The 16,340-nt window shown below is 50.7% G+C and overlaps 1 protein-coding gene across 1 annotated transcript in view; it reads right to left on the bottom strand.

The window, feature by feature from the left end:
* Nucleotides 1–16,083, bottom strand: part of CFAP70 (cilia and flagella associated protein 70) — a gene marked incomplete at both ends in the record, with an annotated part of 24,286 nt that extends 8,203 nt beyond the window's left edge. Inside the window, 17 exons of the mRNA XM_010161895.1 lie at nt 1–102; nt 660–785; nt 1,192–1,323; nt 1,953–2,144; nt 3,161–3,221; nt 5,634–5,725; nt 6,206–6,286; nt 6,524–6,691; nt 8,190–8,324; nt 9,249–9,348; nt 10,449–10,540; nt 10,979–11,161; nt 11,559–11,735; nt 12,754–12,833; nt 13,061–13,156; nt 13,469–13,655; nt 15,954–16,083. The exon at nt 1–102 is cut by the window's left edge and continues 1 nt beyond it. Of these exons, the coding sequence (XP_010160197.1) occupies nt 1–102; nt 660–785; nt 1,192–1,323; nt 1,953–2,144; nt 3,161–3,221; nt 5,634–5,725; nt 6,206–6,286; nt 6,524–6,691; nt 8,190–8,324; nt 9,249–9,348; nt 10,449–10,540; nt 10,979–11,161; nt 11,559–11,735; nt 12,754–12,833; nt 13,061–13,156; nt 13,469–13,655; nt 15,954–16,083 (2,134 nt within the window). The remainder of the gene's footprint in view (nt 103–659; nt 786–1,191; nt 1,324–1,952; nt 2,145–3,160; nt 3,222–5,633; nt 5,726–6,205; nt 6,287–6,523; nt 6,692–8,189; nt 8,325–9,248; nt 9,349–10,448; nt 10,541–10,978; nt 11,162–11,558; nt 11,736–12,753; nt 12,834–13,060; nt 13,157–13,468; nt 13,656–15,953) is intronic.
* Between the last annotated feature and the right edge of the window lie 257 nt (nt 16,084–16,340).

The following is a 16,340-nucleotide window of genomic DNA, read 5'->3' as shown; positions in this document are numbered from 1 at the left end:
CTGCCGGAAGCACTCCTGGGCTTTGGTTGTTTCCTCAAGCAGGAGGCAGAAGGCCCCGTAGTCCAGCCAGTACTGGATGTTGTGCTGGTCCTGAGCTAACCTCTAGATGAAAGAGATCATCGCTGGAGAGAGGACTGCTGCAACCGTGCTCAGCATGCACAATGGACTGGTAGGTAACTCTGGAACAACCACGGCTTTCCTCTGCCTACCCCAGCCCTGTTTAGCAACAACCAAGCCCTTGTCTATCACAAAGTAGGGTTTCCCTTAACTGGGATCATGCTAGGCTGTCTCTAAGCCTCCTTCACCTCCAGCTTCAACTGACCTTCTCCCAGCTTCCTGCTAGAGAGCCTGATGTCCCCAGTGCTGCCCCAGCACAACTTTTCGACCAGCTCATCCCATTTCCTCTGGCCTAGAGGCTGAATTCCTCAGTGGCCTGGCTAGGCCAGGCTCTGTCTCACATCCTCCAGAGAGCAGCATCTCCCTAGAAAATCCCTCACACATCCAGCCTGAGTATCCCTGTCACGTTCACCTCAGGCCTCTGTACACAACAGTCAGGGATGGCTCAGCTGTCAGCAACACAGGCCCCACGCCACGATGGCATGCTGGCTGTCCGCCCAGACACCCAGAGAATGGGCAGGGAAGAACAGGGGCTCCTCTACCTGCTGGTGGTAGAGAGATGCCAGCTTGTAGTCCTTGTTGACTTCAGCTTCGCGAGCAAAAAGCCAGAGCTGCTCCTCGGTCGTGCGGGACAGAGGGACAGGGGAAGCAGCTTCCTCGGACAGTAGCTGGTAGGGAGCGAGGCAGAGTGTTAGCCCTGGGTTAGAATGGTTTCACGTGATCCCAATACAGCAGCAGTCCCCAGTCCAGCACTGCGCTGAGTACAGCCCAGTACGGCTGAGGCTGGGCGGGTTGGAAGGGCAAGCTGCCTGGCTCCTGTTTGTGGCAGGACACCTTCCTGTCATTCCCAGGTCACAGGGGACAGGGTAATGTCCATTATTTGCAGATGTGACAAGTGGAAGCATGCCCTAGATCAAAAGCATGTCCCAACTTCCTCTGTAGTGTCAGTAACTGGTGACCCCAGCTCCTGGGGAAGGCCTGTGCTCTGCCCGGGTGAGTCCAGCGGGCACAGACCAGCCACCCCACCACCAGCCCATCCCAGTGGACTGGACATATGTCAGGGCTTCTCCTTACCTGGTTCAGGGCGATGTGCATCTGGTCCACAAGGTACACGTAGAGCTCACTGAGAAATGCCTGGAACTGCTCCTGGGTCTCAAATGCCATGGTCTTCAGGTATTTCTCCCTCACAATCTTCACAACAGCATACTGTGGAGACATGTGACAGTTGGAGGTCCCCCCTGCACCCCCCACCAGCTCTATAATCAGAGTCAGAACACACTGATTTTGCTTAAAGCTCCAACATAGTTCCAAGGAAGAAATCCAACCCAACACTGGTACAAGTAAAAAAAGCAAGTAGAAGTGAATTCCTTTCCCACCTCCCAGCCCCGGCTCTCCCTGACACACCTTTAGGGACAATATGGGGAAAGGCTGGTCCCCCTGGCACAGAGAGGGGGTCTCTAGGCAGAGTGTGACCAAGGCCAACCAGCTGAGAGAGGGGATCTGCTCTTTCTGCCAGGGTGGACTGTGAGCGTGCAAGAGCCATCAGCTTTGCCTTCCACAGGCTATGAGCATGGGGCAAATGGAGGTAATCAGCTTTGGGGTCTCCCCTCTTTAACAAGAATGGTTCTCCTGGTGTGTGACCAGCACAGCTTGATGCCTGCTCTGTTAGAGGGAAAACTCGTCCTTCCCCATGCCCACTGCAACAGCCCCGGGTGGCAGGAAGGGATTCTGGAGCAACACAACACCCTGTGTTACCACCATGGAGCAGCAGTTCTCACTGAGAAACTGCCAGGACAAAACAAGTAGGGAAGCGAAAAGCACAATGAGCTCTTTACCTTTAGCTGTTCCTTAAAAGCAAAATATTTCCCGGAGCTGTTGAGCTTACAGTTGAGCTGACGCTTCTGTTCCTCCAGGGTTGGGTGGTCTATCGTTCCCTGGTCAGGCAGCTGCTTCCCAAAGAGCTCATGGTATTCCCTTAGGATGGCAACGGCAATGCTCATGACATGGTTGTGATAATCTTCCACAGCCTAGGAAATACACAATCAAACCTCACAACTCACACCATCAACCTTGAAATGTATTTTATCTGCCAGAGCCCACGCCTCCCATAAACTCCGCCTGACTCAAGTCTCAATTAGCCTGTCACGCATCCTTTCCTGTCCATGCCTGAGGGCTCTGAAAATATCGACACGTAAACGCAAAAGAGCTCCTTCGTAATTAGATATTGCTCCATCTATATTTTTGAATCAGAACCCAGTATTTCAGTCGTCGTCGTCTCTTCTCGAGCAGCATAATTGGCTGTAAGTAAAATATCTCCCATTGCTGGGAGCCATTGAAACCCATGGGCCAGCCCTCTTCAGCAGAGTCTCTGATCTCCAGAATCTCGGTGGCGGAAGTGTCCATGCTCTGTGATAATCAAAATGTATCGCTCTGTGCCCTCCAGACAGTCCAGCACAAATCCATTCTGCAGCAGCACTGGGCTCAGTTACTGAAATGCTGCTGCTTCCCTCACTGTTGATTTGAATCTGCCATCGGCCAGGGGAACCTGAGGACATTCTCCTTCGGTGGCTGCCCTATATCCACAGGAGACGAGCCAGCGCTCTCAGACCATTTCCTGAGGATGTCGCACACACTAAAGTGCTCAAACATTCTGGGTGTCTTGGGGTCTGATGAAGCACATGGGCTAGTCTGAGGCAAGGAACTGTTTGGACTGCACGGGGTAAATAAGGTTCTGGTAGCCCCTTTCCCCAGCATCCCATTTCCTTCCAAACACCCCCGCACTGCTGCCTTCCCTGCCTTTGCTGCATCTCTCCCCTCTGTACGGGCTGTGAACTTGAGTGATGCAGCCCAGGAACGACTCCTGAGGCATACCACTGTGAAGATGACACATCCAGAAGTTTTCTCTTCTGTGTATTTCCTATTCAAACCTCATCTACCTGTTGCTGCGAGGCTCAGACTGAGAATGAAGATTCTCCTGTGTGAGAGGGATGAGGGCAGGATGAGGTGGCAGAGTGGTGACAAAGCCACAGGCTCCTGCACATACCTTCTTGGCTCCTTCGGTCCGGGGAGGCAGCAAAGGGCGGGGAGGAATCATCTGCTTGACCCTGTCAATGAGAGGACAGGAGGGGTCATCCAGACACACTACCACCAACGCTAGCTTGTCTTGGGCGACGACAGCCTGTAGTGCGAGGGCTCCAACCTGTCACCGTGTCCCTGAGACACCTCACAGGGACGCAGGGTGGGGAAACTGGAGTCTCAGACCAAGAATGAACTGTAAAGACCAGACACCTACATTCAATACTTGCAGCTCTTCCTAATGTCTTGATAAAACTAGCTGCTGCCTCACTCCCTGCTGATGATTACAATCCACGGGGATTAGAGAAGATGTATATCGTTGCTACTTTCACTGGGTTTGACTGTTTCCTCCGATCTTCCTCCTCCACTGGAGGAGGGGAGGAGATGAGTGAGCCGCTGTGTAGTACTTTATTGCTAGCCAAGGTTAAACCACGATACCCATCACACAAACACTGTCAGAGAAGCTCAGCCCGGCAGGTGGGGTTAACATTGGTTATTGGTAGCAATCAAAACCACTCTCCTACAGAAGCAGATCTTAGCAAGCTGCTATTCCTTTCACTCCCAGCCTCCTGGGTCTGCCAGAAGAGCTGTAAGAAAGGTACTAACCTGAGGAGAGCTCTGAAGAATTTTATCACCGTAAGCCCTGACCCATCAGTTCCCAACATCACACAGGGTGGCTGTGGCACCTTCTCCCTTGGCCGTACGTTGCCTCCTAAACATCAGACCAACCCTGTGTGTACCACTACTAGAGTTACAATGACCTTGCAAACACTGATCAAAAGCCCTTACGATTACCATATTTTTTACTAACATTGCGTTAAAATCCTTGGTGCCCAAACAGCCTACATTCATTGGATTTTAACCAAGATTTCCTGCTTGCTGGTACCAAAACACGTTTAGGCCTTAGAACACGATCCAGCCCCCAAAGCAAAGGTGTCACATCCCTGCAACAAGAAAATCAAATGGCTTATTCCCCACCAAATACAAACCCCTCCTGTACCTGTTCTGCCAGCTTACAGACCTTCCCCAGGCCCTGAGCCCTGGTCACTTCTCCCACACAAGCCCCTCTTGCAGTCTCTGTGGTATGGCCAAGTGCTGTGGCCCTGAGTGGTCCCTTGCTCTGCAGAGACCTGTCACCACCCCTCGGGAAGCTGCAAAGCCTGAACAAGTGGGTAGCGCAGCCCTCATGTTCAGTCCCACCCTCGCCCGGCCTCAGGACAGCACCGTCCCTGATGTGTTACCTCCGCCAGTGGTACAGATGAAAACCAAACTGCTTCGCTTTCAGAGGAGAAAAAGAAAACCACCAACAACCTGGGGAAAGCGAGCAAGCGGAGGGGGCCAAGTGGAGGCTGACAGAGAATTCTGGATGGAGCCCAAGAGAGAGCGCTGTGGTTTGCCACCATGATATGTATTTAAACATCCTTAGAAAAAGAACCTCTCTGCTGATCTCATCTGCCAGGACACCACACATACATGGAACCCCCCCCAAAGGCAGGGCCCTTCCCACGACTCGGGAGGGCTGGTTTTTCAGGCCTGACATCTGCAGCTGCACATGGCAGGTGAACAAGGAGGAACTACAGTGAATTCACACAAGTTGCAGTAGAGTAGAAATGGTATAAAAAGGGCCAGGAGAAGGCCTATTGTAAAGGTGAGGGCGGGTGGGGGTGGTGTGTTCACCTTCCTCAAAGACAGCAGGCAGCACACAAGACAACACTCACACTTTCCCATCAAAGAATGGAGCTGCTCATATTTCTGTTTGAGACATACTGCACTTGTTATACTTTACTCACTTGCTGCATTTTCTGTTTTATTCAATAAATTCTACAGGCTGGCCTTTCCTAGACTGTAACACAGCAGGGCTACTGCTCTGGACAGGAAGAAACTGCCAGGAAGACACTGCCTCAACCAAACAGACCGTGGAAGACCCAAAGCAGCAGACAGGAGAGAGCAGCTTTACAGCAGAACGAGGTGAACAGACGTGTAAGAGCTGAGGAATGGGTAGAAGATTGTGAGAAAACTTCCGAAAAGGATAAAATGACAGAATGCTAAATTGAAGTTACAGCCAAGCTACCAAGGGCAGCCCACGCTGGTGGCCAGTCCTGACCAAGCAGCATCATGAGCAAGAGGCAAGCTCTTGGGGATTAACGGGAAACAAAGCCCGGATGGGAATGCAGACACGGCTGTGCTGCTCTGGTGTCTCTCTTTGTGAGAGGAATGGCAGGGAGATGCCAGCTCGGATGAATGCAAATGTTTTCCCAACACACCAGATGCCATCTCTTAAGCAGTCTGGCCAAATCCTCCCTCTGATTGCAGCGGGCTTTGGCTCAGCCCCTCAGCTGGTCCTTACAGAGCACTCCAAGGGGGTGGCTTGCTGTACAGCCCTGTTTCCATCCTGCAGAAACGAGCTGACAGCCCCAGAGTTACAGCACGACCTTACGCACCGTCCAGTGAGCTCCTCTCGCAATCGCTTGGGTACCAAGGCCTTGTCCAGCTTTATCTCCGTCACCAGGAACGTCCCTGCTTCAACGTACTGCTGTGAAGATAAACATTGCTCTCTCAATGTCATGCTGTCTAGAGCCATTACTGGCATGATGAAAGACTGAGCACACAGCTACACATCTTCAGCAAATCCTCTTCAAACTGCAGAGATGCAGCTTGTCTTATAACCTGCCCTCAGAATGATTTACAGCAGCCAAATTCGGCTCAAGAAACCAGTCTGGGTAAAAAGGAGAAAGATAACCAATCTGCTTGCAGAATGAATAGGCATTCCAGATGTTTTGAGGAAGAAACCAAACCAGGAAGGAACCCTTCTAAATAAACACCTAATCAATCATAGAGGCCTTCTAGCCCAGTGCTAGGCTGTCCTCCAGCTGGACATCACTGGAAGAACTCCACTATATAAAACATCCCTTGTCCAACTCACTCTTGAAGCATTTAATTGCGTGAGAGGTGTGAGACAGCAGCTCTGTGATGGTCTGACAGTTTTTCCTTCTCTCTGGAGACACATAATTACCTGTCCATCAAGACTGGGATATGTGACATTTTCAGCTTCCTCACTGGTGTCTGACAACTGGATTTTGGGCGCATTGGACATCTATTGAAGGAAAAGACAAGACGTCTCTTGTTTCAGGTTCAGCAAACCTCACACCTTCACAAATTCAGGACAGGAGCTGTACATTTGTTCAGGCAGCATGTTCTAGAATTCCAAGATAATGAGTGTATCTTAGCTGGCTGAGAAAACACAGCACCAACCCCTAGTTTCTGCAGGCCCCAGCTAACTCTGATGTGGAAATGGAGAAACCATGTTGGAACATGCCTCTCGAGACCTTACCCTTCTGATGGAATCCTTATCTTTGGTGATTTTCTCTTTATCTTCCTTCTGATTCTTGCTGGGAATGACTCTGGAAAGGTGAGTACTGATTCCTGGGCTCCACAGCTCTTCCTTAGTCTGACTGAGCTGTGACCTGAGATCCCAGAAAACACTGCGCTGACTTTTAGTCTGAAAAACAGAGGGAACAGAAGGAATCAAGGAACAAACTAGGCTTCCCCACCCCTTTGCCTTAACGTCTCACATCACAAAACGCATCGTCAGGTTCTTAAATGGTTAAGCAGCTATGCAACCTCATCCTCCCCTCCTAGGAGTTTAGCTGCCGGTGCTCAAGGCCAGCTCTGACACCGTATAGCCCTGAAGCTTCAGGTTAGATTATATAACAAGCTGCCTGAGAAAGTCTCAGTAAGGTCTCCCTCCTCCTCCTCCTCCCCAGAGCTGCATTTTCACTAAGGGGCTGGCACTTGATTCTTGCTGACCTACAAGGTAGATGTGCTGGATCCTGACCCCCCTGCCTGAATTCCTGGCTCAATCCTGGACCTGCTTCATAGCTATGACTTCCAGGTGATGTGGACCGTTAGATGAATCTGGCTACCCGCACCAAGTCTGCTCTGCAATCTTTTGGATGCCTCCAACTGCCCTGCAGTGACTCTCAGCTCCCAGCTCATCTTCTGGTGTGAAGCAGCTTCCCTGACACATGTCAGTGATTCGCAAGGATCATGTTTTTCAGATTGTTTACATACTGCTCTACCGCCTAGACAGGAGCTCCCTCCCAGCATTCACCACAATATGGGCTAGCAAGAACTGAGGGGATGCTGGGGAGGAGATGGAGCAGCTGTACCAAGACCAACTAAACCAAGGCCGAGGAGCATCCCAAAGCATCCACAAAACCAGAAAATAAGAATGGCAGAGAGAGCAGGTGTCACTTGTGACAGGTAAATGCTACAGGACCAGGAGTACCATGCAGCTAAGAGCCAATATCCATGACTGCAAAGCAGAGACCAGCCAAGAGCTGTGTGCCTAGTCCTGCTTTGCCACAGCCAGCAGAAGCATGGAGACAGGGAGAAGGGCTGGAATTCACCCAGGAGACATGGGCAGAAAAACCAGGCTGTGCATCTGCCCTACTGAAACAAGCTCAGGTCTGTTCCTGGAGTACTGTGGGAAAATGGAGATGTAACTGTCACTCTTAGTAACAGAGGGGGGAGAAACACAAAGACAAATAAACCTCCGTGAGCTACAGCTGAAAGAGCTCCAGTGACAGCTTTTTTGGTTGTTGCCTGGGGTAACGCTATCCTTTTAAAGCCTCTGTTTGCTCTTCCCAGCAATGCAGTTCATTTGCCCGTGTTCCAGACTGGGGAGTGCGGGGCGTTCTTACAGCTGTCCCTGCACAGCTGCTGGCAGAAAAGGGTGTGGAGGTTGAGTGTCTCTTTCAGCCCCCAAACCTGTTCACACACGCCTTTGAGAAGTCTCCACCTAAAAGCTTGTCTCGTTATTTTTCTCCATCATTAGAAGGGCAGCGAAGTTTCAGATCCAGCCTCCCAGTACCATGCTGTCCGTGCTGCCTGCTCCCAAATACCACGCTGCCCACATACTGCCTGCTCTCAACTCTACTCCGTGCAAACACGGCTGCAGTGCCGGAGTGGAGCCTGGCTGGCTGGCCTGCTCTCACCTTCTCGAACACCTCGCTGTCTTGGTAGGAGAAGACACGAAAAGCGCCTCGGATCCGTTTCACACCAGGACACAGCAAAGGCAGCATGTTGACATAGGCCACGCCATGGAAGAAAATCTGCTTGTCCTCATCTCCCTAGAAGCACAGAGCAAGGGACTGAGATACTAAACGGACTGTTAATTCTCTGTAAGGGAACAAGGTCACCAATCCCATTAAAAGGCTGCACAGCAAACTGGTGCACCTGATGAGCCAGTGGCTCTCTGTCACTGGCACAGCGCCGAGACAACCTGGACAAAAACACTGGAGTCATTCGATATGTAGAATATCAATTTTATTCCAATCCCTGCAGGGCGGCTTTTCTCTCTAATGCCCACACTGTGCCACTCCTCAGGACAGTCTTTTTGAGGTACAGCTGCAAATTTACCAGCTGTGTGGTTAGAAATCCAAGCAACCCCAGCAGAGCTGTGCATCCCAGGTCTGACAGAAATCAGGTAGCTAAGGAGGTCTGAGAGCCTGGGCCAGCAGCAGAGTGGTGAGGGTAAGGGAGCAGGATCTCTCTCAGAGCTGCAAAATCCTGGCACCAATGAACACGGAAAGAGATTTACACCAACTTGAGAGCTGGAACAGATTACAAGCTCTCACATGATCAGCCAGGAACAGAACCATTAGCTAAGGGCCTGTTTCTTTGTTAAACCCCCACAGTTTATGTGCAAAAGCATAATTTACATCCAGAGAAAGAAGGCATGAATTTCTTCGCGATGCTCCACAACCCATTGGCCAAAGATAAGCTCAGTGAGTTACCTCAAGTCTCAAAAAGCCCCCTCTCCCTGACCCCTTTCCACCAAGCCATCACACTGTCAGTGAGAGGTCTGTATGCTCTACAGAAAAAATATTATCCTTTGTCTATTTAACAGCTCTACAAGGCCAATTAATCCCCTTACAAAGCCTCTAGCTCTCTGACTCGCTTTGGCTGGTTCAAGGCTGGGTTTGGAATTACAAAGATACTGAAAGGAAAATGCTCAATAACACAATGAACAACAGATCCCTCCCCACTTTTACCTTGTCAGCTTTGCTAGTTTTCCCTTTGCTGGGTGAGGCCACAGCCATCCTGCAGACCTCCACGGGCCAGTACTGGCACTCCGCAATGCGATTCTGTAGGCTGGATACAAAGGAGGGCACTGAGAAGATGCAGAAACCAACCTGGCAAGCTACACTGCCTTTCTTTCTGCCCCAGCAGCCACAGAGCATCCCCCTGTGGGTCTGCTTCAACCCACACCCACAGCAAACACCCTCGGGCCACTGGACCATGTGTGCTTTGGGGCAAGGCTTGGTACATTTTCTTCTCCAGCCACTGCTGCGTGCATTTATAGCACAACCAGCTATAAAACGACTGAGAGCAACACCTTAGGTTTTCTCTCTCCCCTGATTACTTAAGAAGGAACATGATCAACTTTGGTATAAATCCTGAATTGCACTGAGCAAGCAGACTCTGAGCTCCCATTCAGCGTGCCTGCTAACTCTGAAAGCAGCAGGCAGGCTGATGAAAGTGCAGGGGAAAAGAGATTTTTTAAAAAATCAAAGCAGATAGAAGGGAGTATTTCCACACACGAGGAGTAATTTGGCTGTGAAACTCAGAGCCATGATGCAGCTGAGGCCAAGAACCTAGCAGGACTCCAAGAGAAATGGGATATTTATCCTGATCTTGAGCATATCTGGAGCTCCTAAAGGTAACGTTTATGCAACATAAAGGCAAATGAAGGGTGCCCACATGGAGTGAAAGGATTTCTATGTATTGGGAATTCAGCAAAACTTAATTAGCAGCTCAGAGGGAGCTGTGTGAGCCACCCTACTCCATGTCTGCTCACCATAACTCTACTGTCCCTTCCTTCAAACCATGGAGGGAGCAGTCACCAGCTCCAGTTGCTGGCAGCATGAGCAAGCATTTACAGCCTGGAGGCAGCCACTACAGCCAATTCACCATCTCCCACCACAGCAGAACTAAGCTTCTGCCAGCAACTGAAGGCAGTTAGCTGCTGCCTTGCTCGTGTGAACACCTTTAGCCACAGACAGCCATCACAGCCACAGCCAGCCATCACAGCCACAGGCGGTGAGAGCGAGCCGTGATTTGACCACATAAGAGGTCTGAGAGCACCTGGATGTTGCTGCTCCCCTGCCTGAGACAGTCACTCAGCTGAGGGCATTTTAACGGGCTTTCTTCCCACCGCTGTGTGCTGGAAGGGAGGTTCTCAGGCCCCTTACATGACGACCGCAGTGGGATCCAGGTAACAGCGCTTTTCCATGTCCCATACGATTCTCTGCATGCCTTCTGCTTGGATCCTAAACTCCCTGTCCTGGGAGAAACAGCATGGGGTCAGAGGCAGGACAGCAATCTCTACAGCCTGCATCACCCCCCAGAAATATTCCCTGGGAGAGCACATGAGTCGGAGAGGTGTCCAATTCACTGTACCCAGCCCATCCTAGCAGAGTAAGCTAGCAGCCCTCCCTTCATCAGTTTGAAGAGTCTGGCTCACAAGGAGATAATACAACTCCCAGCTCGGGAGTAGGCAGCTTACTGGAGACCAGGCTTGTCACACGTGAGGAACTCTCCTGCATTGAGTCAGCACGTCACTGTCCCAGGGAAGCCACCTCCGTGTGTGGACACTGCACACAGGACCAACCACCCACCTTCCTCCCCTCCTCCCATACCGAGTCTCTGCAAGTCTCTCTCAGTCCCTTCAGTGGGACCTACTGGCTCTCTTCCAGCCATGACACTGCCAGTCCTCCCTCACCTCTCTTTTGTTGAGCTCCCCATCCTCATCCTCATAGGGCCCACCAACAATGAAGGAGTTGGGTATGCTCAGGGCACCAGGAGCCATGACGTTAGCAAGGGACCATTTTTTGGGCCGGGGTAATGGCTCTTTTTCACCGGCCAGCTTCAGGATGCCATTCTTGAAGAGCAAGGGGAATTCCTTCTAGAGAGACATGAGAATGAAAGGATTTGCATTTCCAACATGAGGAGGAGCAAGTGCCAGCTGATCCGAGCTGGGTTTAAGAAAGCAAAGCAGCAGTGCAGGGGCCTGGCTTGGAAAACACACCCCACCACACACATACAAAGAATGGAGAAAAAATAAATAGCCACGTAGAAAAAACCCTGCCAATTTCAATCCAAACTTTGCCGAGCAGACCTTTCTTTGTGTTAAAGGAAGACAACGTGCCACAGAGGCCCTGAGCACTCGCAAGAAACACTGCTGTACATCCCACAGGCCTGGACACTTTTTCCACGGTGCGTAGTGTGGGAGAACAATCCACTTTGTAGCAGCCAAAACCCCTCTCACCATGCCTGGACCAATTGCCTGGACCAATCCTCACCTTCCCAGCTCCAGGTACTTGCAAGCAAGCCATGTAGTTCTGCAGGGGTCCGGTGGGAGCAAACGCCTCAGGGACAGAGTAAGCTGCCTCCAGTGTGACGCTCAGGAGGTTTCCATGTGAAAGCTGCGTTGCAGAAAGCAGGGGCTCTTCGGTGCACACTGTCACTTCAAGGCCACCCTGTGAGACAAGGATAAAGCAGAGCCAGTAACTAGACAATTATAAGTCTCCTGCTCTTGAGGGAAAAGCAAGCAGAAACCCAAGGCCAGAATGTATAATGTGATCTTACACCTCACCTCAGATGTAAAAGAAAATAGAGCAGCACGGGAAAGGCATTTCATGATCAATTTGTCTGAATTGTGATACTTGTTTGTTTAAACAGCAGCCTGCTTGAGGCATGGCATATGCCCCAAGGTTCTCATAAAATGAGCCAGGGAGAAAGGGTCAGGGTCTCCTAAAATGAGTCATAGAGAAAGAACATCAGGGATGGAAAATAATGATTTTCCCCTGGTGATTCAGAGCATGCCAAAGCTAGGGCCACATTTTGATTCCATGCGCTGTGTACAGTCTTTAATTACCCGGATGGATGGTGTGCAATGAAAAAACAGCTGGTCAGCATTTCTTATCTCTCTCATTATCTCTAATGGGCACCCCCCTGCCTTTCTTACACCTCTTAAATAGAGAAAAGTGAATGCAGTACCCGCCCCTCCAGTTCACTCGCAGTGCTAACTGCAGGCAGACTCGGGAGCAAAATTAGACACATTTCCCCAGTCTCGTACTTCATTCCCTGCTCTAGTCACTGGGTGCTTTTCAACAGGCTGAATGAATAAGGACCTCGCAGGAAAGGCAGTCAGACCTTGTACAATAACAGACTCAGGCATTTTATCCACAGAAAGGAAGACTAATAAAGTTGGGCAGGTAATCCTGCCTTTGTCTGATTTTTCAGCACTGTGCTTTCTATCTTATTTTTTTCCAGAGCAATTTGGTAGCTGCACACATTAGCATTTCCTAGCACGACCTCACCTATCACAGGCAACGAGGGACAGACGTCAATGGGAGTAGGAAAGGCCTCCAAGCTTGTAACGTATAGGGCTGTAACACATCCGAGATGAGCCTGGCAGCTGAGTCACGCTCGCCTTCCCATTAAAAAGCAGCAGAGGGACGAATGAGTGAAGGAACAGTTCCAAATTCCACATACCTTGGCCTCCGGCTGAAGGTTCTCTAATGGCGAGGTGGGCACTGCATACAAAGGAGCCAAGACCTTAAATGAGCACTGTCCTGGGAAGAAACAGGAATGGAACAGCATGAAGCGAGACCCTCTGTAGAGAAATCACGGCTTAACTCCTAAGGTGAGCTACTGGTATTGTCCCTCAGACCCAGCTTTCTACAGACACCATGAAGGGTGTTTTGTTGAAAGGAGGTAAGTTATGGGCTCCATAGGCAAAGACCAAAAAGCATCAGGGAGTAAGAAGTGGTTATTGAGGCTGTGGAATTCAATGCTGTACCTTGCAGCAGAGGCAGAAGGTCCACCACAGCTTGGCCAAGAGGCAGAGTCTTCTCCTTCTGCCTCTTCTCCCTTTGACACACTTCTATCACTGTCACTAGAAAGATGAAGAGAGAGGAGCTGGCAGAGTTTCTCAGACAGCTCAGACCCAGCAGTGGGTCCGTGTCAGCTCCGGCACACACTCCTACTTCATCTCCCAAGGCCGACAAGAGCACCGCAGCCAAGGAGCACAGACCAGCATGAAAGGGGACTCTTCCAGCTGGCAGAGAAGGGCACAGAAGTGCCAAGCCCCCCCACCGTTGCCTCAGAAGGGCTATTCTTGAGCGACTGACTCCTGCAGCAGGCAAGCAGAGCGGAGCAGCTGACACCACCCACCTCCAAGGAGGGAGATTCAGCATCAGGTACTTACAGAGCACAGGGTTTTGTGCAATGTCATCCAAGGAGTTGGGCCCATTGGAGCTGCACTCAAAGCTGGCCATGAAATTATAGTTTGCTGTCCCGTTTGGCAAGACATCAGCCCTGGAGGAGTCTCCCAAGATGGCTCCGTTGTACTCCACACGCACCAAAGTAACTGACACATCGCTTTTGAGACTTTTCTGTCAAACAAACAGCAGATGAAGCAGCTGACGCTGCAGCAACAGGCCCATGATCAAAGTTGCCTCAGTGAGGCAGCTCAGATCAGTGCCCAGGACAGGGTTCACTGGTGGGGTCTTCGGCTGTTCCGCTACAGCAACGAGGAAGAGGAGCAGAGCTTGGCCGTGCTGAGACCTCACCCTTCCCTGTCTCTAGGAGGGAAATTTCCTGCTCCACCATGCTGTGATGCCACAAGGATTACCAACACCTGCTGCTGGAAGGGCAGGGGAGATGGAGAGGTCCAGACTTCACCCCAGGAAAGTCAATGAAAGACAAATCTAAAGCTAATCCAAAAATACTCCATTGGTATTTTTGTGCTTCCAGGAATCTGGAGACTTTTGTTGTCTCCTAAGAAAGTAGCTCCTGAGCTGTGTGGCTGAACTCACAGGGCACTTGTGTATATTGTGTGGCTGGAGAAGGTCCTGAAATCAAAGAAGGGCTCCAGCAGCAGCTTCAAACCACTTGCCTCCAGCAGAAATTAGGACGTTCGAATTTTAAACCTCCGCAGAGGGGCTTAAACACGGGTGAACAGGGATGGCAGCAGTACAGCATGTTGCAGCTGGGATCTGCATGCTCAGGCAGCACCTCCACAGCAGCGGCACTGAGACAGGCAGCTACCGACGAGCCTCCCCGCAGAAGAAACCCTTCTCCATCCAGGGAAGAGCAGCCACTGCCCTGAACATGAAGACCATTGTACCCAAACCCAGCTTTTCTTTAGTCCTGAGCCACAGGGATGCCTAATTGCCATGGGCCCCTCCCTCAGCTCCCTCTTGCCATGTCACTGGGGTAATTAGTTCCATATTGGCTTTTGCACAAAGAGATTTCATTCACTTGGTTTTAATTTTCAGACCTTCTGACTGTCTGCTTGAGCATATATTCTATGAACAGCTAACCAGAAGAATCCAATTAACCTTTCTCTGTACCATTAATTATCCTAGACTCCTCTGTCATCCTTTTCTACATCACCTCTAATTAAGAAGATTCTGCACTTCTTATAGCTATATTTTTTTTCATATTGTTGTTCTTATTATTGCACTTTTGTAACCCTCTCTCCATTTGCCACAGCCTTTTCTAAGATGGAGCAATCAGAACCACAAAGCAACATTCCGGATGCAATCATTCCACCCGTCTATTCTTTTCAGAATTGTTTTCCCTCCTCTTACCTTTTACTTCTCGCCTAAGCTGCTGTTTGCTAATCTATTGGTGTGAGAGGTACTCAAATACTGCAGTGCAAAAGCCTCAAAAAAACAAACAGGTAGGTGTTTTGGTTTTGTTTGGCTTTGGGGTTTTCTTTGTCTGCTGCTACAGCAGAAGCAGGGATTTGCATTTTTCTGCTTGCAGCAGTAGCTGAGCTTCTCCTCCACATTCCCTCCTAAACGCCAGTTGCTCTAGAAGACTTTAAGGGCAGCTGGGTGCATCACGCAGCACATGGAAACCACAGCAGTCAAGGTTTGAAAGGGACCAGCTCATAGTCTTGCCCTGTAAGGGCACTGCAGCCACCATTTTTTTAAAATGAGAGCCACCCTGTTGTTTTCAGTGCCATGTAAACTGCTGTAGCTGGGATGAAAATCTGCTTTATGTCCAAGGTGAAATCTTTTTAGAGGTATTTGTCTCACTGGTACACATTTCCACTGTGTTTTGTTTCAGAAAGCTGCCATTTACATATCATTAGAATCATAGAATCTTTCAGGCTGGAAAAGACCTTTAAGATCATCAAGTCCAACCGTTAACCCAACACTGCCCATGCCAACACTAACCATGTCCCTAAGCGCCTCGTCCACACATCTCTCAAATCTCCCCAGGGATGGTGACTCCACCACCTCTCCGGGTAGCCCATTCCAGTGAAGGAATTGTTCCTAATATCCAACCTAAACCTCCCCTGGTGTAACTTGAGGCTGTTTTCTCTTCTATCACTTGTCACCTCGGAGAAGAGACCAACCCCCCACTCTGCAACCTCCTTTCAGGCAGAGTAGAGCTGTAGAGCTGGGCAGAGAAGGCAGAGGGATACCTTTCAACAGCTCTGGGCTGCTGCTGAGCGGGTGCGCTCCCCAACCTACGGGAATCACAAGCCTCTACCCTGTGTGAACGAGCCCTGGGTGGGCAGGGGGAAGCCACGGCGTGGCATCGCTGAATCTCGATATCCTCACTCCTTCCTACAGCCTTATTGCCTCACACCTGGTCTTGAGTGGGATCACAGCACATGGAATTGCTCTGGCGTCATTGATGAAACCAGCAGAGAGACATTTTCAGAAGCACCTTACCAGGCCCTGCGCCTGCAGCACGGCGATCTGTATGGGTGGTGAGGGGTGCGACCGGCTGGGAGAAGCTGCGGCAGCGGGCGAGGCGGCGGCCTCCTCTCCTGCAGACAGCCCCGCAGGGACCTCCATGGCTCTGCAGGAGAAAGGATGAGGGAAGAAACATGAAACGGCTCTATTCCTCTCCCAGACACGTCTGCAGGACACGACAGCCGTGGTTGCTAGCATTATTCAGGTCTTGGCTGTCAAAACACCATTGAAACACCCACATACCTCGCGCTGCCTCAGCTCCAGCTACTCAGCCAGGGTGTGGGGTACCAGCGTCCGCCCCGAGGCTGGCAGCCCCCTCAGCGCAGCCTCTTGACACGACTGACGGGCTCGGAAAGCCCTCAA

Source organism: Eurypyga helias, unplaced genomic scaffold (assembly GCF_000690775.1).
Source record: "Eurypyga helias isolate BGI_N326 unplaced genomic scaffold, ASM69077v1 scaffold7192, whole genome shotgun sequence".
In the NCBI taxonomy this organism is placed as follows: domain Eukaryota; kingdom Metazoa; phylum Chordata; class Aves; order Eurypygiformes; family Eurypygidae; genus Eurypyga; species Eurypyga helias.
This window is presented reverse-complemented; position numbering and strand designations above follow the sequence as displayed.